The sequence below is a fragment of the Channa argus genome, chromosome 15 (assembly GCF_033026475.1).
Source record: "Channa argus isolate prfri chromosome 15, Channa argus male v1.0, whole genome shotgun sequence".
NCBI lineage: Eukaryota > Metazoa > Chordata > Actinopteri > Anabantiformes > Channidae > Channa > Channa argus.
The window spans coordinates 16818668-16840208 of record NC_090211.1 but is presented as its reverse complement, the minus strand read 5'-3'; the positions used below and the strand labels follow the sequence as shown (position 1 = coordinate 16840208).

At 37.0% G+C, this 21541-nt stretch overlaps 2 gene segments (V, D, J or C); both read left to right on the top strand.

The window, feature by feature from the left end:
• Nucleotides 1–8339: 8339 nt before the first annotated feature.
• Nucleotides 8340–11079, top strand: LOC137100110 (immunoglobulin heavy variable 1-46-like). The segment is given in 3 exon segments: nt 8340–8344; nt 9129–9250; nt 10763–11079. Coding segments are annotated over 3 exon segments (444 nt in total).
• A 662-nt stretch (nt 11080–11741) lies between these two features.
• On the top strand, nt 11742–13199 carry LOC137100109 (Ig heavy chain V region 914-like). The segment is given in 3 exon segments: nt 11742–11804; nt 12709–12793; nt 12883–13199. Coding segments are annotated over 3 exon segments (465 nt in total).
• The last annotated feature ends 8342 nt before the right edge of the window (nt 13200–21541 follow it).

The following is a 21541-nucleotide window of genomic DNA, read 5'->3' as shown; positions in this document are numbered from 1 at the left end:
ATTTCACTCGTGCTGTATGCCATGAATGAATGTTAGAAATGTACTGTATGTTTATTTCAGTGTCTAACTCTGTTTTTCACAAGCTGAACTAAGACTCACAAAGTACTGCATCTTTGCAGATGACATTAGAAGTTGTTACAGATGTTCCCTCTCTAACATTTATATATTATATACTGTCATGTCAAACAGTATATGATATATAAATGTTGGAAAAAGTACATCTGTAACAAGTTCTAATGGAATAAACAAATTATATATGGACATGTTTTCAGATAATAAATATCAATTTTATTTTTTTAGATTTCCGTAGCTCTTGAGGAGGATTCATAGTTAATCGCAGTCTCCTTCATCCTTATTGATTCTCACTGCAAACTGAAGACAAATCAAAGCAAAAATGAGCCACTAAAAACATTCCCACCATGACTTTACCTAAAACATTGCTTTAACCAGCAGTTTCTGGTGAATACTGCACATATCTGCATTCATTCTTGTCAAACTTTATTTTGATCTGTTTGCTTAAATCATTATTTATCATGATAAATCTTTTTCTGAGTCTGATTAAGTGAGAAGACAGAAGAGCTCCAATCACTTCAGCCTCACCATCAACCATGTTCTCTGTAGATGAAGCAGCCTGGACAGACTGTGTCCATCACCTGTCAGGTCAGACCCTCTGTTAGATAATAATGTGCACTTTCACAAATCAACCGAAAAGAAAATGTGGAACACATTGTTGCATTTTTCTATAAACAGCACTAGGGGGCAGTCAGTGCACATGTTTTTCCTCTGTCAGTTGAAGAAGACACGGTGCGTCTCATTGATCTACACTGTGGCTGACAGCGAAAGCATGATTTATTAAGAAATTGTAAATAATTTACATTTAAAATTATGACTAAAGTCCCTGCTGTTTGATCGAAGGAGCAGGTCATTCTAGAAAACGAATCACATAAAGGCCTGTATGTCCTATAATTTAGCAATAGCTCTCAGTGCCACTAGATCACAAGTCTGACAGCTGAAGATTCAGGGATTTATTTCTGTGCTTGAAGAGACACAGTGACTGAAGACAGTGGAGCAGCTGCAGAAAACATCACATGATGTTACAACATGATATCATTTGATGTCATGTCTCTCAGTCATAGGAGTGAAATTATGACATATATTACACCAAATAAGAATAAAGGAAAAATAAGCTCTGAACATGAGAAAAGCAGTAGATATTTTAAAAAGATAATTAGCAAAGTCTGTTTAGGTTGATGTGGTAAATTTACAAAGTTTTTTTTTTTATGTTAAACACAATTATAAACACAAGTTATATTCCCACAATTACCGAGCTAATAAGACTTGTTGGATTTTCTAATATTAATAATACATGTTTCAGTGTCACAGATCAAATACAATTGCATCATTAATCATACGGTTGCATTGGTGTAAACACAACAAACACAAGACTGAATTTACGTTTACCAAAAATCACTAGTCCAGTTCCTCTTTGTGACGAGGAGTCAATGCAGAACTCATATGTCTTCCACGTACTTATCAGTTTGCAGAGAGGACCACATTTAACAGTGGACACACAGTTTGGCATGATGGACTATAGGACAGGACGGCTGCTGGTAACTATTTGCTGTGCAGGTGAACAATTCTACTAATCTCAAAATGAGACTTTTTTTTCATGTAACATTTTAACTCGATGACATATCTTTTTATTTTCAACAAGTGTTGATGGTCAGACTCTGACAGAATCTGAACCAGTGGTTAAAAGACCTGGAGAATCCAACAAACTGACCTTTACAGGCTCTGGATTCACATTCAGCAGCTATGAGATGAATTGGGTCAGACAGGCCCCTGGAAAAGGACTGGAGTGGATCGCCTGGCATAATAGTGTTAGTAGCACCACCAAATATTATTCTCAGTCAGTCAAAGGCCGGTTAACCATCTCCATAGACAACAGCAGAAACCAGCTGTATCTGCAGATGAACAGTCTGACAACTGAAGATTCTGCTGTTTATTATTGTGCTTGAGAGACACAGTGACTGAAGTTGGTTGAACAGCTGTACAAAATCCTGAACAATATTGAACAAAGTTGCTTACATATATCTATACAATATCTACACTGACATTAAAGCACAACTTCAAACCTAAAACCAACCAGAACAAACTGACATAGTGGAAACTTCTGCTCATAATAACAATTAGTTGATATAAAACATTATTTAAAAGTACTCTGCTAATTTAACAAAAATAAATACATTTTACTGTTGATTTCCACTGCAGCTCACATTTGTACAGCAGAGACTCACATGAAGGACATGACTCATTTTCAGTTCTCATTGTAGAGAGGATGGACTACAGTCTACAGACAAATGCAGACTTTGCTGTGATGTGGCCAAGATAAAAATAAATAGCCCCTGACTGCTGCTCCATGATTAAAGATGATCCCTTGTTGCATAAGAGACCATCTTCTTGTGGAACTGTTAGCAAACCTGTAGAGGGACGTCTAACTCTTTGTTCCATACAGTGCAAACACCACACAAGCAGCTGTCTGATTCCAGACAGAACAATAGTGCAGTGAACCACAGCAGCAACAACACAAAGGAAACAAGTGTTTTCTCAAGTTTGTTCTGTCTTCTTTCTTCTATGGTAGTTGATGATCACTATTTCTGTGTTTATAGATACAGAGGATATTTAAAAAGGTTACAGTATTAGTAAGGTGTAAGTAAGGTGTATTTAAGTCAATGTGGTGAACTGACAATAAAGCTGATTGTTTTTAATGCTTAACAATCTGTTTATGTTCATACTTAAGCTGTGTTCATAGAAAACTATTGTTGATAATATGAATAAACATGTTTCAGTGTCTAATGTCTAAACTGAGATTAAAGAAATGTTAAACATGTTGGGAAAAATAATCAAACTCGAGACTGAATATAATTTAACACGTTCAACAAAAATCACTAGTCCAGTTCCTCATTGTGAGGAGGAGTTAATGCAAAACTCACATGTCTTCCACCTACTTATCAGTCTGCAGAGAGGACGTCAGAGGACAGTGGACACACAGTTTGACATGATGGACTATAGGTTCGGGCTGATGCTGTTATCTCTCTGCTGTGCAGGTGAAGAATTCTACTAATCTCAAAATGAAATTGTTTTATTTTTTGTTTTGTTTTTCATGCAACATCCTAACTAACATAATGTACATTATGCTTTTCAACAGGTGTTGATGGTCAGACTCTGACAGAATCTGAACCAGTGGTTAAAAGACCTGGAGAATCTCACAAACTGACCTGTACAGCCTCTGGATTGACAATCAGTGGCTACTACATGGCCTGGGTCAGACAGGCTCCTGGAAAAGGACTGGAGTGGATTGCGAGTATATACAGTTCCTACATCTACTACTCTCAGTCAGTCCAAGGCCGGTTCACCATCTCCAGAGACGACAGCAGACAGCAGGTGTATCTGCAGATGAACAGTCTGACAACTGAAGATTCTGCTGTTTATTATTGTGCCAGAGACCCACAGTGACTGAAGTTGGTTGAGCAGCTGTACAAAATCCTACTGTTACTATGTCCCTAATGTCATCAAATGATAGAAATTATAGCTGTATTTTTTTTTTCAAAAGAACATGTATTTTTAAAAGGGGAGGGGGGATATTTTATATTAAACAAAGTTGCTTACATATTTAAACACACATTTATCCATGTTTTACATAAAATATACAAAAGAAAAAATAAAAAGTTTGTTTTTCGGACACATTGTTAAAGACCTTTAAAAAAGATAAATTGTCTGAATAAGACAGATGTCTCAGCAACAACATGAAATTCACACACTGTAACTTGGTTAAATGTTGTTATTCCACTAGTTTAATTTTAATATCTAAAATATTTTGCAGATAATCGCATGAATTTTAGAGGCTCCACATGTCTGTGTACGGTTTGTCAAATATCTACACTGACACATGAAAAGTTTTATTGAAGCCTAACTGCAACAATTAATAACAGAAATGAAGAATGAATATAAACAGCCATGTAGTAAAAACATACCAAATAATAACTAATTCACAATTATACAGAATATTTTATGTAACTCACTGAATAGACAGAACATTTTAGGGACATTTTAAGTCTTCAGAGACACTTAAAGCTGATTTTTCTCTCCTGTGTCACTGTAATGTGACAGTATAGCAGCTCATCCACTAACTGATCTCAGAACCATGATAGATAAGGACCGACTGAAAACTCTGCCCAGCACTTTAAGCAGTCATTGTTATAAGTTCACAGTAAATCAGAATTCTTCAAACTTACAAGGAGAATAGAAAAATCTCTGATTAGTGGAGCTAATGTCAACAGTGCTGTTCAATGAGGCTTTGGCAGCTCATCCACACATTAACATACAGTAAGTAGTGGAGCATAGTTATAAAATAAATAAATGTTTTTAAAATATTACATACTGTAGTTATAAAATAGTTTCTCCCATTGAAAATGACTGGAAAAGTAAATGACTGTAAACGCAGACAGGGTACATGAGCATAGTAGATGAGCATTTATTCATTGACAGTGTATCTAACATATGAATTTTGCTCAGTTAGACTTTTTATCTACTTTTAAATCAGAGTAAATATTCATAATTATTCAAAGGCTTGAAAACGGAGGTTATTCATAAGAAAGTGAAGTGTTAGTTCAAAATAATTTTGCTTTACAATGACGACACTGAAGATTCACATGAATAATGGAGATAATGTTGATTTCTGTTTCCACAGGTGTGAATGGTATTGATTTCATCCAGCCAGACTCAGTGGTTGTGCAGCCTGGACAGACTGTGTCCATCACCTGTCAGGTCTCTGGATATTCTCTGATTGATAACAGCTATGCAACAGGTTGGATCAGACAGGGTGAAGAAAAAAAAGAAAGTGGGTTTTGCATTGGTGGGGAGGACGTGGCTTTGAATAAAATCATGTTTTGACAACAACACATACACTTCAACTAGTTCTGTGACATTAGCAGGGGTGAAGCTGCAGCCTGAGGACACACATGTTTACTATTGTCGGCTCACAGTGACACAAACCAGCAACAGACCTGAACAAAAACTCACAAGCTGATTGAAAAATGTGTATTTACTTTCAATACATTTAATTAATAAAAATGATTTAATATGAAACATAATTTTTTTTCCCACTGCAGCTCACATTTGTATAGCAGAGACTCACATGAAGGATATGACTCATTTTCAGTTCTCATTGTAGAGAGGATGGACCACTAGTCCAGTTCCTCATTGTGAGGAGGAGTTAATGCAAAACTCACATGTCTTCCACCTACTTATCAGTCTGCAGAGAGGACGACAGAGGACAGTGGACACACAGTTTGACATAATGGACTGTAGGACAGTTCTGCTACTGTTAACTCTCTGCTGGACAGGTGAAGAATTTTATCAATTTCAAATTGAAGCAGATTATTTGTCACTTAGCATTTAACTCACATGATGTTTTGATTTTTGTCTTCACAGGTGTTGATGCTCAGACTCTGACAGAATCTGAACCAGTGATTAAAAGACCTGGAGAATCCCACAAACTGACCTGTACAGCCTCTGGATTCACATTCAGCAGCTATGAGATGAACTGGGTCAGACAAGCTCCTGGAAAAGGACTGGAGTGGATCGCATTAATCAGCAAGCCTAGTGGTTCCACCACTTACTACTCTAACTCAGTCCAAGGCCGGTTCACCATCTCCAGAGACAACAGCAGAAACCAGCTGTATCTGCAGATGAACAGTCTGACAACTGAAGATTCTGCTGTTTATTATTGTGCCCGAGAGACACAGCGACTGAAGTTGGTTGAGCAGCTGTACAAAATCCTACTGTTACTATGTCACTAATGCCCATAAGTCCCTTATTATAGCGCCATTGTTATTTTTAGAAAGAAGATGCATTTTTTTGAAGGGGAAGGAGGGGAGTGGGATTAGTGTAAACATTATTAAGAAAAGTTGCTTACGCATTTAAACACATTTATCCACGTCTGAGATAAAATATAAAAATGAAAAAATAAAAAGTTTGTTTATTGCACACATTATTAAATTCCTTTAAAAAAATTGCAAGACAACAGCAGACAGTAGTTGTATCTGCAGATGAACAGTCTGAAAACTAAAGATTCAGCTGTTTATTATTGTCACGGTGACTGAAGTTTTCTGAGCAGCTGTAAAAAATCCTACTGAGTTCATACAAATAATTAATGTCTTTAAGTTTTCAAGTGCTTGGAAATGATGTGTCCATTGTTGTTTTTTGAGTACGATAATATTTTAGTGGGTTTTGAAGTGAAAAATACTCATGGTTATTTAAATTATAGTTTAAAGAGAACAATATAAAGTTTACTTAACATATTTAAATTATATATAAATTATATATTCAAGGACTTTTGTTATAGTATCACTCACAGTAATAGAGTAACTGTTATCAGTCACATTGACAAGAGCAAAATATGCATTATATTAAATTGATTTACTGTCAAATTATAATATCTATAGAGATTGTGGTGGAAGTTTTCCTGAGAAGCCTACAAGCAAAAAAAAACTCAATTAGGTGTTATTTATAAAGCCTCCCACTCTTACTTTTAGCAAGAAGTACTAATCTTAGTAAAGAGTATGACGTCATGATCCTAAAGTCCGCAGATTTATAGATTTAGACTGTGAACCATTTAATGATGCTTTGGATATAGCAGAGACTCACATGAAGGACATGACTCATTTTCAGTTCTCATTGTAGAGAGGATGGACTACAGTCTACAGACAAATGCAGACTTTGCTGTGATGTGGCCAAGATAAAAATAAATAGCCCCTGACTGCTGCTCCATGATTAAAGATGATCCCTTGTTGCATAAGAGACCATCTTCTTGTGGAACTGTTAGCAAACCTGTAGAGGGACGTCTAACTCTTTGTTCCATACAGTGCAAACACCACACAAGCAGCTGTCTGATTCCAGACAGAACAATAGTGCAGTGAACCACAGCAGCAACAACACAAAGGAAACAAGTGTTTTCTCAAGTTTGTTCTGTCTTCTTTCTTCTGTGGTAGTTGATGATCACTATTTCTGTGTTTATAGATACAGAGGATATTTAAAAAGGTTACAGTATTAGTAAGATGTAAGTAAGGTGTATTTAAGTCAATGTGGTGAACTGACAATAAAGCTGATTGTTTTTAATGCTTAACAATCTATTTATGTTCATACTTAAGCTGTGTTCATAGAAAATTATTGTTAATAATATGTTGTAATAATATATATATATATATATATATATATGTTGTAATAATATTATATCATATATAATATATATAATAATATATATGTTTTAGTGTCTGGTGTCTAAACTGAGATTTAAGAAATGTTAAACATGTTTGGAAAAATATTGGAAAACGAGACTGAATGTAATTTAACACATTCACCAAAAATCACTAGTCCAGTTCCTCATTGTGAGGAGGAGTTAATGCAAAACTTACATGTCTTCCACCTACTTATCTGTCTGCACAGAGGACGACAGAGGACAGTGGACACAGAGTTTGACATGATGGACTATAGGTTCGGGCTGATGCTGTTATCTCTCTGCTGTGCAGGTGAAGAATTCTACTAATCTCAAAATGAAATTGTTTTATTTTTTGTTTTGTTTTTCATGCAACATCCTAACTAACATAATGTACATATCTTTTGCTTTTCAACAGGTGTTGATGCTCAGACTCTGACAGAATCTGAACCAGTGGTTAAAAGACCTGGTGAATCTCACAAACTGACCTGTACAGCCTCTGGATTGACAATCAGTGGCTACTACTTGGCCTGGGTCAGACAGGCTCCTGGAAAAGAACTGGAGTGGGCTGCGAGTATATACAGTTCCAACATCTACTACTCTCAGTCAGTCAAAGGCCGGTTCACCATCTCCAGAGACGACAGCAGACTGCAGGTGTATCTGCAGATGAACAGTCTGACAACTGAAGATTCTGCTGTTTATTATTGTGCTCGACACGACGGACACAGCGACTGAAGTTGGTTGAGCAGCTGTACAAAATCCTACTGTTACTATGTCCCTAATGTCCATAAGTCCATTATTAGAGCTTCATTCTGGTTTAGAGTAAGAAGATGTATTTTTCTAAAGGGGAGAGAGGGGAGTGGAGTTAGAATGAACAGTATTAAGCAAAGTTACATTTAAACACACATTTATCCATGTTTGAGATAAAATTACAAATGGAAAAATAATGTTTGTTTGACAACAAAATAAATGAGTAGCTGCACAATTATATTTATCCTCAGTGGTCTGACACAGTTTTACCTCTAAAGGTTTAACTTTAGTTAAAGTTGAGGAATTAGGAAAAATGAAGTATTTGCAGTAATTACTGACGTTCCATGAACACAACCACACTAAAAAAATGTTCACACTAATATGGTGTGTAATTCATATCAAAAGCCTCATTTTCCGTACACAAACCATCTCATCATCCACAAATCATTTTCATTCATTAATTTCTCTGCACATTCCTTTAAACTGTTTGTTGCCAAGCATTAGCTAAAAAAATCAAATAATCGAACAAAACCATCATTTTATGTTTTGAAGCGTCATCAGTACATTGTATTAAAAAAACAGTTGCAGTTCCTCCTTTGAACCACCAGGGGTCAGACAAGAACTGCTTGTGTTTCTCATTCGGATTCTGGTGACACTGATGGAAGATGGAGCATTACTGAAAGTAACAGAAGTGAGGACATTACTGACTCACTTAGAACAAATATTTTCAGTCAGTCTTTGTGTCTGTGACTTGTCATTGACACCCTACAAATATGCATATGTACAGCAGTATGTGTCTGTACAGTAGGTGTTTTTTCCTGTCAATGTGCACTAAGACAAGCTGCACCCACAGACTAATAGATTTAATTCTTATAAAACCCCATTCGTAAATGTGTTCCCCTTTTGCCACTAAAATAAGAATAAATACAATATGATACTGTGTCCAGTTTTGACATACAACACATTTCCACTATGACTTTAACTACTTGTTTAACATTTCTGCTTCTAGCAGCAGTTTCTGGTAAATACCACACGTATCTGCCTTTTTCTTTGTCAGTGTTTCCTTTGGCTCAGTTCTGATCAAACTGTCTTTTCTCTTCAGGTGTTTGCAGTCAGACTCTGAGTCTGAACCAGTGGTAAAGAGGCCTGGAGAATCCCACAAACGGACCTGTACAGAGATGCTGTTGTCAGATGGATCAGACAGGCTGAAGGAAAAGGACTGGAGTGGGTTGCCTTCATTTCTGCTCCAAGTGGAACCGTTATAGCTTATTCCACATCTGTCAAGAATCGTTTCACCATTTCCAGAGACAACAACGTGGATCAGGTGTATCTGCAGATGAACAGCTTGACGACTGAAGACTCTGCTGTTTATTATTGTCCTCGAGAGCCACAGTGACACAGGAAGTTACAGAGCTGTACACAAACTACTGCAGATGTCACTGTGACACTAAGTCTTATAAAAGTACTGTTTTTGTTTTAGTCTGTATATCTCTAGATTTTTCTTTTTTAATGTTTTTTTTAATTTTTTGCATGAAAAAACTAAATAACAATCAATGTGCCATTTCTTTTAATTTTTAGCCCAAATTATATCAGAATTAATTAGTTTGAAAAGTAAGCTGAAATAAACTTAAATAAAAAAAAAGATTCAGCTGTTTAATATCCTGCTCGACACCCATAGAGACTGAAGTTGTCTTAGTAACTGTACAAAATCCTACTGGGTTCACAGACTTTTTACTTTGGCTCGTAGTTAATGTCTTTAAGTCTTCAAGTGTAAATGATGGGTCCATTGTTGTTTTTTAAAAAGATCATATTTAAGTGGGTTTTGAAGTGAACAATATTGAGGATTATTTAAATTGAAAAAACAGAAAAAGGTTTAAAGTGAACAATATTAATCAAAGTTGCTGACATATTTTTATTATATACCACTGAACTTTTTTTTTCATTTCGCAGTAGAGATAAAATAAATAAATAAATAAATATAAAGCTTTTCTTTTACTCACATTGTTGAACACCACCTTTAAAAAGAACCAGTTTGATAAAACAACGATTAAAGAACAAGACAATGTTTCCACTACTTTAATTTTAATATTTAAAAATGTTTTGCTGATCCATCGGTGGGGAGAAAGAAACTTGTTAAATAGTGAAGAACAAGTTTCTTAACCACAAATAAACATCTATCTGTTGCATTAAAAGTGCAGAATCTGCAGCCTGAGGACACAGATGTTTATTTCTGTCTCCGTGGACTCACACTGACAAACCACCAACAGACCTGCACAAATACCCAGAAATCCATGTGACTGAATCACATAAACATTCATATTTAATTTAAATATGAAACCTTTGTTTTTGCAATTTGACTAAAGTAAAAAAAACAGAGAGACATCGTAGAGACAGTGTTCTTATGGAAATGTACTGTATCTGTGTCCCACATTCTCTAAGCAAACCTGTAGAGGGAGCTCTATGCAAACTCTTTGTTCCATATAAACACATCAGCTGCTGCCATAAACTGGAGCAGAACACTGGTGCAGCTTTATACATTTCTAAGGCTGAGAATAGAAAACACTGATTTACTGTGCAGCGGCAACAAAATGGAAAGAAGTATTTTCTGGAGTTTATTATGTGTTGTTTCTTTTCATGGTGAGAAAATATTCTGTGTTTAGTCACTGAAGAGTTTTGTTCTTCTTTTGTAAATATCACTAGTTTGATATTGATAATTATTTATTTTTCTGCTTAAAGGGGCTTTGAGTGAGATCAAACTGGACCAGTCTGACTCTGAGGTGAAAAGACCTGGAGAGACAGTGAAGATGTCCTGTGTCATATCTGGGTTTGACATGACAAGCCACTACATGCACTGGATGCGACAGAGACCAGGAAAAGCTCTGGAGTGGGTTGGGAGGATGAATACAGGTTCAAACTCTGCTAGCTATGGCAGCTCCTTTCAAAGTCGTTTCACCATGACTGAAGACGTCCCCAGCAGCACTCAGTACCTCGAGATCAGTAGTCTGACAGTGGAAGATTCTGCTGTTTACTTCTGTGCTCGAGAGACACAGTGACTGAAGACAGTGGACCAGCTGCACAAAAACATCCACCCATAGGAAGATGTGATGTGATCTCAGTGACATCTGGGTTTTCTCAACACCTGCAAAAGCACTTTGACATGTCGATGTTAAACATGTTTCACATTTTTTTTACAAACTGTTAAAAATAAGCTAACTGATGTAATTTCATGTGATGTCTCTGTTATAGTAGTGAAATGTATTATTGACTAACCTGCCATATTTATAACATAAAACATATACTTCACCAAATAAGAAAAAACAAATAAAAGTAGATATGAGAAAAGAAGTAGATATTTTAAAAAGATAATTAGCAAAGTGTGTTCAAGTTAATGCAGTAAAATTACAATTTATTTTAAGGTTAACACTTTGTTTTTGATCAGACTTTAACTACTTTATTCCTACGGTTGCATTACTGTAAACACAACAAACACAAGACTGAATTAAACTCAACACATTCACCAAAATTCACCAGACCAGTTCCTCATTTTGAGGAGCAGCAAATGCAGAGCTCAAGTCTTCCACCTTATCTTTCTGCTGTGAGGATGAGATGAGAGGGGTCGGCTTCAATCCCGGCTGCTTTTCTTCAGGTCCTGGAGACGTACAGCTCCTGGAGAGATGGGAGGCTGCAGCCAATAACCTTCTCAGCTGAGTGAATGATGCGCTGCAGCTTGGCCTTGTTCCTGGCTGTGGCTGCAGCAAATCAGACTGTGATGGAGGATGTGAGAATGGATTCGATGATGGCAGTGTAGAAGTTCACCAACATCTTGAAAGGGAGGTGAAACTTCTTCGGCTGCCCTAAGAACAGCAGCCTCTGCTCAGGCTTCTTTGTGAGGGAGCTGATATTCTGCTCCTACTTGAGCTCTTGGGTGATTGTGGTGCCCAGGAAGCAGAAGGTCTTGAGAGAGGTCACTGGAGTGGTGCAGAGGGTGACTGGGGGGAGGGGGGCTGGTCTTTCCTGAACTCCTGCTGATGGTCATTTAGTCAGAGATGTGATTCCCCAGCCTCACAAACTGCTGTCTTTCATTGCCGTCTGTTTTTGTCCTGCACTTTGGAAAAAACAAAAGACTCATACCAAAGCATCTGAGAGCATGGTAAATGTTGCATGTTTGTAACCAGACAAATACTGTTTATAAAGAATGTTGCCCAATGTTCAGAGTGTGCGATGAGAAAATGAGATTCATTCAAAATTTTGTTCTCTTGTAACTAATTTGAATAAAACGTGTTTCAGTGTCAGAGATGCTAAAACTGAGATAAAATGTAGATCAATAAAAATTTTGGTTGTCTAACTGTCTCTGAAGGAACAAACATTAATTCACCACTTTGACTAAACATCTGCGATTCATTCGATTATTCTCTGTGAGGAGGAGTCAATGCAAAACTCAGAAGTCTTTTTATTGGACTTAATAGTGCCCAGTATAGTGTGTCTAAAAATCACATGGTGTTGTTATTATTACTGAATTCTATTTAACACAAATTAATCCATAACAGTCAATCAGAACACCAGAGTTATAGGAAACTAAAATTATGCACCACTTTGACTAAATAGCTGCAGTGCAGTTGTTTTTTCCCTGTGAGGAGGAGTCAATGCAAAACACAAATGTCTTCCACCTTATCTGTCTGCAGAGAGGACGACAGAGAACAGTGGACACACAGTTTGACATGATGGACTACAGGTTAGGGCTGCTGCTGTTAACTGTCTGCTGGGCAGGTAAAACGTTTTACTGATCTCTAATTGATGTAGTTGGTTTTTAACTTAACATCTAAACTCACATGCAGTTTTGCTTTGTGTCTTCACAGGTGTTGATGCTCAGACTCTGACAGAATCTGAACCAGTGGTTAAAAGACCTGGAGAATCCCACAAACTGACCTGTACAGCCTCTGGATTCACATTCAGCAGCTATTGGATGCACTGGGTCAGACAGGCTCCTGGTAAAACACTGGAATGGGTTGCATTGATAAGCAGTGGCAGTGGAAGTAGCACTTACTACACTAACTCAGTGAAAGGCCGGTTCACCATCTCCAGAGACAACAGCAGAAACCAGCTGTATCTGCAGATGAACAGTCTGACAACTGAAGATTCTGCTGTTTATTATTGTGCTCGACACTCACAGTGACTGAAGTTGGTTGACCAGCTGTACAAAATCCTACTGTTACTATGTCCCTAATGTCTATAAGTCTTCAAATGTTAGAAATTATAGCTCCATTCTTTTTTTAAGAAAGAAGATGTATTTTTTAAGCTTTAGCAGAGACATCTTGGCTGAAACTGTGACTATGAAAGGACAGAACCTGCAGCCTGAGGACACAGCTGTTTATTACTGTGTACAAATATGCACAAACACCTGGAGATTTATAACATAAGACTTCACCACATAAACACACATGTTCTAAAGTTATAAAAAACTTACAGATTTAATAAATAGTATAATATAGTGACATTATGTTAACACAACCATGAATATGTATGTAATTATCGCCTGATACGAGAATAATATGACATTTCCATTTGTAGTTGTTGGTACATCACAATGAGTAGAGACAGTGAGGATTTTTAATGACTAATAATTTGCACTTACAGCATTTTTCTACCTCATCTGTTCCCAAAGAGCTTTACACAGCTTCTCAATCACATTCCCATCAGCCCAGATTGACACACTGTTTTACTCTACATATGTAAATGTATCTGTTCCTGTTTGAACCTGCAGAGGGACGTCTATGCAAAGTTTGCTTCTTTAAAAAGTCAACTCTAAATCAACAACTCTCACACAGTTGGTGACAGAATCGTAGCAATTTCAATGAGACAGCAGTAGAAGAGAACTGAACTACAGTGATAATCAACAGAATGGAAAACACAGTTGTGTGGAGCTTATTACTTGTTGTTACTGTTCATGGTGAGAAATATCACTCTGCAAATGCTTCTAACCACTGAGTTTAAATTACGGGGAATGAAAAGTGTGGTTTTCTTTTTACTTACAGGAGTTTGGAGTGAAATCAAAATGGACCAGTCTGACTCTGAGGTCAAAAGACCTGGAGAGACAGTGAAGATGTCCTGTGTCATATCTGGTTATAGCATGACGAGCTACAATATGGGCTGGATACGACAGAGACCAGGAAAAGCTCTGGAGTGGATTGGGTGGATGATTACAGGTTCAAACTCTGCTACCCTTGGCAGCTCCTTTCAAAGTCGTTTCACCATGACTGAAGACGTCCCCAGCAGCACTCAGTACCTCGAGATCAAGAGTCTGACAGCAGAAGATTCAGCTGTTTACTTCTGTGCTCGATTAAGCACAGTGACTGAAGACAGTGTAGCAGCTGTTCAAAAACATCCACCCATAGGAAGACGTGATGCGATCTCAGTGACATCTGGGTTTTTTTCAACACCTGCAAAAACACTTTGAAATGTCCGTTTTAAACATGTGTTGCAGTATTTGTTTTTACAAACTGTTAAAAATAAGCTAACTAATGTATTTTGATGTCATGTCTTTCAGTCATAGGAGTTAATTTTATACAGTAAACTACAAAACATATATTACACTAAATAAGAATAAAGGAAAAATAAGCTCTGAACATGAGAAAAGCAGTAGATATTTTAAAAAGACAATAAGCAAAGTGTGTTCAAGTTAATGCAGTAAAATTACAATTTCTATTAATGTTAAACACTTTGTTTGTGATCAGACTTTGACTACTTTATTCCTACGGTTGCATTACTGTAAACACAACAAACACAAGACTGAATTTAACTCAACACATTCACCAAAATTCACCAGACCAGTTCCTCATTTTGAGGAGGAGTCAATGCAAAACTCTAGTCTTCCACCTTATCTGTCTGCTGTGAGGATGACACAGATGAGAGGGGTTGGCTTCAATCCCGGCTGCCTTTCTTCAGGTCCTGGAGACGTACAGCTCCTGGAGAGATGGGAGGTTGCAGCCAATAACCTTCTCAGCTGAGTGAATGATGCGCTGCAGCTTGGCCTTGTTCCTGGCTGTGGCTGCAGCAAACCAGACTGTGATGGAAGATGTGAGAATGGATTCGATGATGGCAGTGTAGAAGTTCACCAACATCATGACATGGAGGTGAAACTTCTTCGGCTGCAGTAAGAACAGCAGCCTCTGCTCAGGCTTCTTTGTGAGGGAGCTGATATTCTGCTCCCACTTGAGCTCTTGGGTGATTGTGGGGCCCAGGAAGCAGAAGGACTTGAGAGAGGTCACTGGAGTGGTGCAAAGGGTGAGAGGGGGGGGGGGGGGCTGGTCTTTCCTGAAATCCTGCTGATGGTCATTTAGTCAGAGATGTGATTCCCCAGCCTCACAAACTGCTGTCTTTCATTGTCGTCTGTTTTTGTCCTGCACTTTGGAAAAAACCAAAAGACTCATACCAAAGGATCTGAGAGCATGGTAAATGTTGCATGTTTGTAACCAGACAAATACTGTTTATAAAGAATGTTGCCCAATGTTCAGAGTGTGTGATGAGAAAATGAGATTCATTCAAAATGTTGTTCTCTTGTAACTAATTTGAATAAAACGTGTTTCAGTGTCAGAGATGTTAAAACTGAGATAAAATGTAGATCAATAAAAATGTTGGTTGTCTAACTGTCTCTGAAGGAACAAACATTAATTCACCACTTTGACTAAACATCTGCGATTCATTCGATTATTCTCTGTGAGGAAGAGTCAATGGAAAACTCAGAAGTCTTTTTATTGGACTTAATAGTGCCCAGTATAGTGTGTCTAAAAATCACATGGTGTTGTTATTATTACTGAATTATATTTAACACAAATTAATCCATAACAGTCAATCAGAACACAAGAGTTATAGGAAACTAAAATTATGCACCACTTTGACTAAATAGCTGCAGTGCAGTTGTTTTTTCCCTGTGAGGAGGAGTCAATGCAAAAGACAAATGTCTTCCACCTTATCTGTCTGCAGAGAGGACGACAGAGAACAGTGGACACACAGTTTGACATGATGGACTACAGGTTAGGGCTGCTGCTGTTAACTGTCTGCTGGGCAGGTAAAACGTTTTACTGATCTCCAATTGATGTAGTTTGTTTTTAACATAACATCTAAACTCACATGCAGTTTTGCTTTGTGTCTTTTTCAGGTGTTGATGCTCAGACTCTGACAGAATCTGAACCAGTGGTTAAAAGACCTGGAGAATCCCACAAACTGACCTGTACAGCCTCTGGATTCACATTCAGCAGCTACTGGATGGCCTGGGTCAGACAGGCTCCTGGTAAAACACTGGAATGGGTTGCGAGTATGTACGACAGTTCTAACATCCGCTACTCTTCCTCATTCAAAGGCCAGTTCACCATCTCCAGAGACAACAGCAGACAGCAGGTGTATCTGCAGATGAACAGTCTGACAACTGAAGATTCTGCTGTTTATTATTGTGCCAGAGAGACACAGTGACTGAACTTGGTTGAGCAGTTGTACAAAATCCCACTGGGTTGACAAACTATTTCACATAGTTAATCTCCTTAAGTCTTTAAAGGTTTAGAAATTATAGCCCTATTCAGATCTTTCAGACAGATAATATTTAATCAGGATTAAAGTGAATAATTATTTTACAAAGGTGATAAAATTTTTAATATATACCAATAAAAGCTTGTATTGTTGTCTCCAGGGTGGAGAATAAAAATATAAGATAAATAAATTAAAATAAAAGAAAGTTTAGAAAGTTTCGTTTCCACGCACTTTGTTGAACATAAAAGGCGAAAAAAAAAAAACAACAACTAGAAGCTTATTGTCTGAACAAGACAGATGTCCACACTACATGTCACTTGGTAAAACATTTCCACTATTTTAATTTTAACATCTACAAACATTTTGCTGGTAATCACAGGTTTCAGAGGCTCCACTGTCTGTCAAACATCTGCACACACTGAAACATTATAACAGAACAAACCCCAGCCTATAATTGTTTTCTCAGTCTTTTCAAATTTAAAATTTTTTCCTTGCGCTCTCAGTTTAGTGCACTAGAAAACGTTGCAACTTTTTACCGCACAAAATCAAACTGTTTGAGTGACCACATTTATCTCATTTCTGTCCATGAAGTCACTAAAAACATATCACAAAACACATTTCACTCGTGCTGTATGCCATGAATGAATGTTAGAAATGTACTGTATGTTTATTTCAGTGTCTAACTCTGTTTTTCACAAGCTGAACTAAGACTCACAAAGTACTGCATCTTTGCAGATGACATTAGAAGTTGTTACAGATGTTCTCTCTCTAACTTTTATATATTATATACTGTCATGTCAAACAGTATATGATATATAAATGTTAGTGAAAGTACATCTGTAACAAGTTCTAATGGAATAAACAAATTATATATGGACATGTTTTCAGATAATAAATATCAATTTTATTTTTTTAGATTTCCGTAGCTCTTGAGGAGGAGTCATAGTTAATCGCAGTCTCCTTCATCCTTATTGATTCTCACTGCAAACTGAAGACAAATCAAAGCAAAAATGAGCCACTAAAAACATTCCCACCATGACTTTACCTAAAACATTGCTTTAACCAGCAGTTTCTGGTGAATACTGCACATATCTGCATTCATTCTTGTCAAACTTTATTTTGATCTGTTTGCTTAAATCATTATTTATCATGATAAATCTTTTTCTGAGTCTGATTAAGTGAGAGGACAGAAGAGCTCCAATCAGTTCAGCCTCACCATCAACCTTGTTCTCTGTAGATAAAGCAGCCTGGACAGACTGTGTCCATCACCTGTCAGGTCAGACCCTCTGTTAGATAATAATGTGCACTTTCACAAATCAACCCAAAAGAAAATGTGGAACACATTGTTGCATTTTTCTATAAACAGCACTAGGGGGCAGTCAGTGCACATGTTTCTACTCTGTCAGTTGAAGAAGACACGGTGCGTCTCATTGATCTACACTGTGGCTGACATCGAAACCATGATTTATTAGGAAATTGTAAATAATTTACATTTAAAATTTTGACTAAAGTCCCTGCTGTTTGATCGAAGGAGCAGGTCATTCTAGAAAACGAATCACATAAAGGCCTGTATGTCCTATAATTTAGCAGTAGCTCTCAGTGCCACTAGATCACAAGTCTGACAACAGAAGATTCAGGGATTTATTTCTGTGCTTGAAGAGACACAGTGACTGAAGACAGTGGAGCAGCTGCAGAAAACATCACATGATGTTACAACATGATATCATTTGATGTCATGTCTCTCAGTCATAGGAGTGAAATTATGACATATATTACACCAAATAAGAATAAAGGAAAAATAAGCTCTGAACATGAGAAAAGCAGTAGATATTTTAAAAAGATAATTAGCAAAGTCTGTTTAGGTTGATGTGGTAAATTTACAAAGTTTTTTTTTTTATGTTAAACACAATTATAAACACAAGTTATATTCCCACAATTACCGAGCTAATAAGACTTGTTGGATTTTCTAATATTAATAATACATGTTTCAGTGTCACAGATCAAATACAATTGCATCATTAATCATACGGTTGCATTGTAAACACAACAAACACAAGACTGAATTTACGTTTACCAAAAATCACTAGTCCAGTTCCTCTTTGTGACGAGGAGTCAATGCAGAACTCATATGTCTTCCACCTACTTATCAGTCTGCAGAGAGGACAACATTTAACAGTGGACACACAGTTTGACATGATGGACTATAGGACAGGACTGCTGCTGGTAACTATTTGCTGTGCAGGTGAACAATTCTACTAATCTCAAAATGAGACTTTTTTTTCATGTAACATTTTAACTCGATGACATATCTTTTTATTTTCAACAAGTGTTGATGGTCAGACTCTGACAGAATCTGAACCAGTGGTTAAAAGACCTGGAGAATCCAACAAACTGACCTTTACAGGCTCTGGATTCACATTCAGCAGCTATGATATGAACTGGGTCAGACAGGCCCCTGGAAAAGGACTGGAGTGGATTGCCTGGCATAATAGTGGTAGTAGCACCACCAAATATTATTCTCAGTCAGTCAAAGGCCGGTTAACAATCTCCATAGACAACAGCAGAAACCAGCTGTATCTGCAGATGAACAGTCTGACAACTGAAAATTCTGCTGTTTATTATTGTGCTCGAGAGACACAGTGACTGAAGTTGGTTGAACAGCTGTACAAAATCCTGAACAATATTGAACAAAGTTGCTTACATATATCTATACAATATCTACACTGACATTCAAGCACAACTTCAAACCTAAAACCAACCAGAACAAACTGACATAGTGGAAACTTCTGCTCATAATAACAATTAGTTGATATAAAACATTATTTAAAAGTACTCTGCTAATTTAACAAAAATAAATACATTTTACTGGTGATTTCCACTGCAGCTCACATTTGTACAGCAGAGACTCACATGAAGGACATGACTCATTTTCAGTTCTCATTGTAGAGAGGATGGACTACAGTCTACAGACAAATGCAGACTTTGCTGTGATGTGGCCAAGATAAAAATAAATAGCCCCTGACTGCTGCTCCATGATTAAAGATGATCCCTTGTTGCATAAGAGACCATCTTCTTGTGGAACTGTTAGCAAACCTGTAGAGGGACGTCTAACTCTTTGTTCCATACAGTGCAAACACCACACAAGCAGCTGTCTGATTCCAGACAGAACAATAGTGCAGTGAACCACAGCAGCAACAACACAAAGGAAACAAGTGTTTTCTCAAGTTTGTTCTGTCTTCTTTCTTCTGTGGTAGTTGATGATCACTATTTCTGTGTTTATAGATACAGAGGATATTTAAAAAGGTTACAGTATTAGTAAGATGTAAGTAAGGTGTATTTAAGTCAATGTGGTGAACTGACAATAAAGCTGATTGTTTTTAATGCTTAACAATCTGTTTATGTTCATAGAAAACTATTGTTGATAATATGAATAAACATGTTTCAGTGTCTAATGTCTAAACTGAGATTAAAGAAATGTTAAACATGTTGGGAAAAATAATCAAACTCGAGACTGAATGTAATTTAACACGTTGAACAAAAATGACTAGTCCAGTTCCTCATTGTGAGGAGGAGTTAATGCAAAACTCACATGTCTTCCACCTACTTATCTGTCTGCAGAGAGGACGTCAGAGGACAGTGGACACACAGTTTGACATGATGGACTATAGGTTCGGGCTGATGCTGTTATCTCTCTGCTGTGCAGGTGAAGAATTCTACTAATCTCAAAATGAAATTGTTTTATTTTTTGTTTTGTTTTTCATGCAACATCCTAACTAACATAATGTACATATCTTATGTTTTTCAACAGGTGTTGATGCTCAGACTCTGACAGAATCTGAACCAGCGGTTAAAAGACCTGGAGAATCTCACAAACTGACCTGTACAGTCTCTGGATTGACAATCAGTGGCTACTACTTGGCCTGGGTCAGACAGGCTCCTGGAAAAGGACTGGAGTGGGTTGCGAGTATGTACGACAGTTCTAACATCTACTACTCTTCCTCATTCAAAGGCCGGTTCACCATCTCCAGAGACGACAGCAGACAGCAGGTGTATCTGCAGATGAACAGTCTGACAACTGAAGATTCTGCTGTTTATTATTGTGCCAGAGACTCACAGTGACTGAAGTTGGTTGAGCAGCTGTACAAAATCCTACTGTTACTATGTCCCTAATGTCCATGAGTCATCAAGTGATAGAAATTATAGCTGTATTTTTTTTTTCGAAAGAACATGTATTTTTAAAAGGGGAGGGGGGATATTTTATATTAAACAAAGTTGCTTACATATTTAAACACAAATTTATCCATGTTTGACATAAAATATACAAAAGAAAAAATAAAAAGTTTGTTTTTCGGACACATTGTTGAAGACCTTTAAAAAAGATAAATTGTCTGAATAAGACAGATGTCTCAGCAACAACATCAAATTCACACACTGTAACTTGGTTAAATGTTGTTATTCCACTAGTTTAATTTTAATATCTAAAATATTTTGCAGATAATCACATGAATTTTAGAGGCTCCACATGTCTGTGTACGGTTTGTCAAATATCTACACTGAAACATGAAAAGTTTTATTGAAGCCTAACTGCAACAATTAATAACAGAAATGAAGAATTAATATAAACAGCCATGTAGTAAAAACATACCAAATAATAACTAATTCACAATTATACAGAATATTTTATGTAACTCACCGAATAGACAGAACATTTTAGGGACATTTTAAGTCTTCAGAGACACTTAAAGCTGATTTTTCTCTCCTGTGTCACTTTAATCTGACAGTACAGCAGCTCATCCACTAACTGATCTCAGAACCATGATAGATAAGGACCGACTGAAAACTCTGCCCAGCACTTTAAGCAGTCATTGTTATAAGTTCACAGTAAATCAGAATTCTTCAAACTTACAAGCAGAATAGAAAAATCTCTGATTAGTGAAGCTAATGTCAACAGTGCTGTTCAATGAGGCTTTGGCAGCTCATCCACACATTAACATA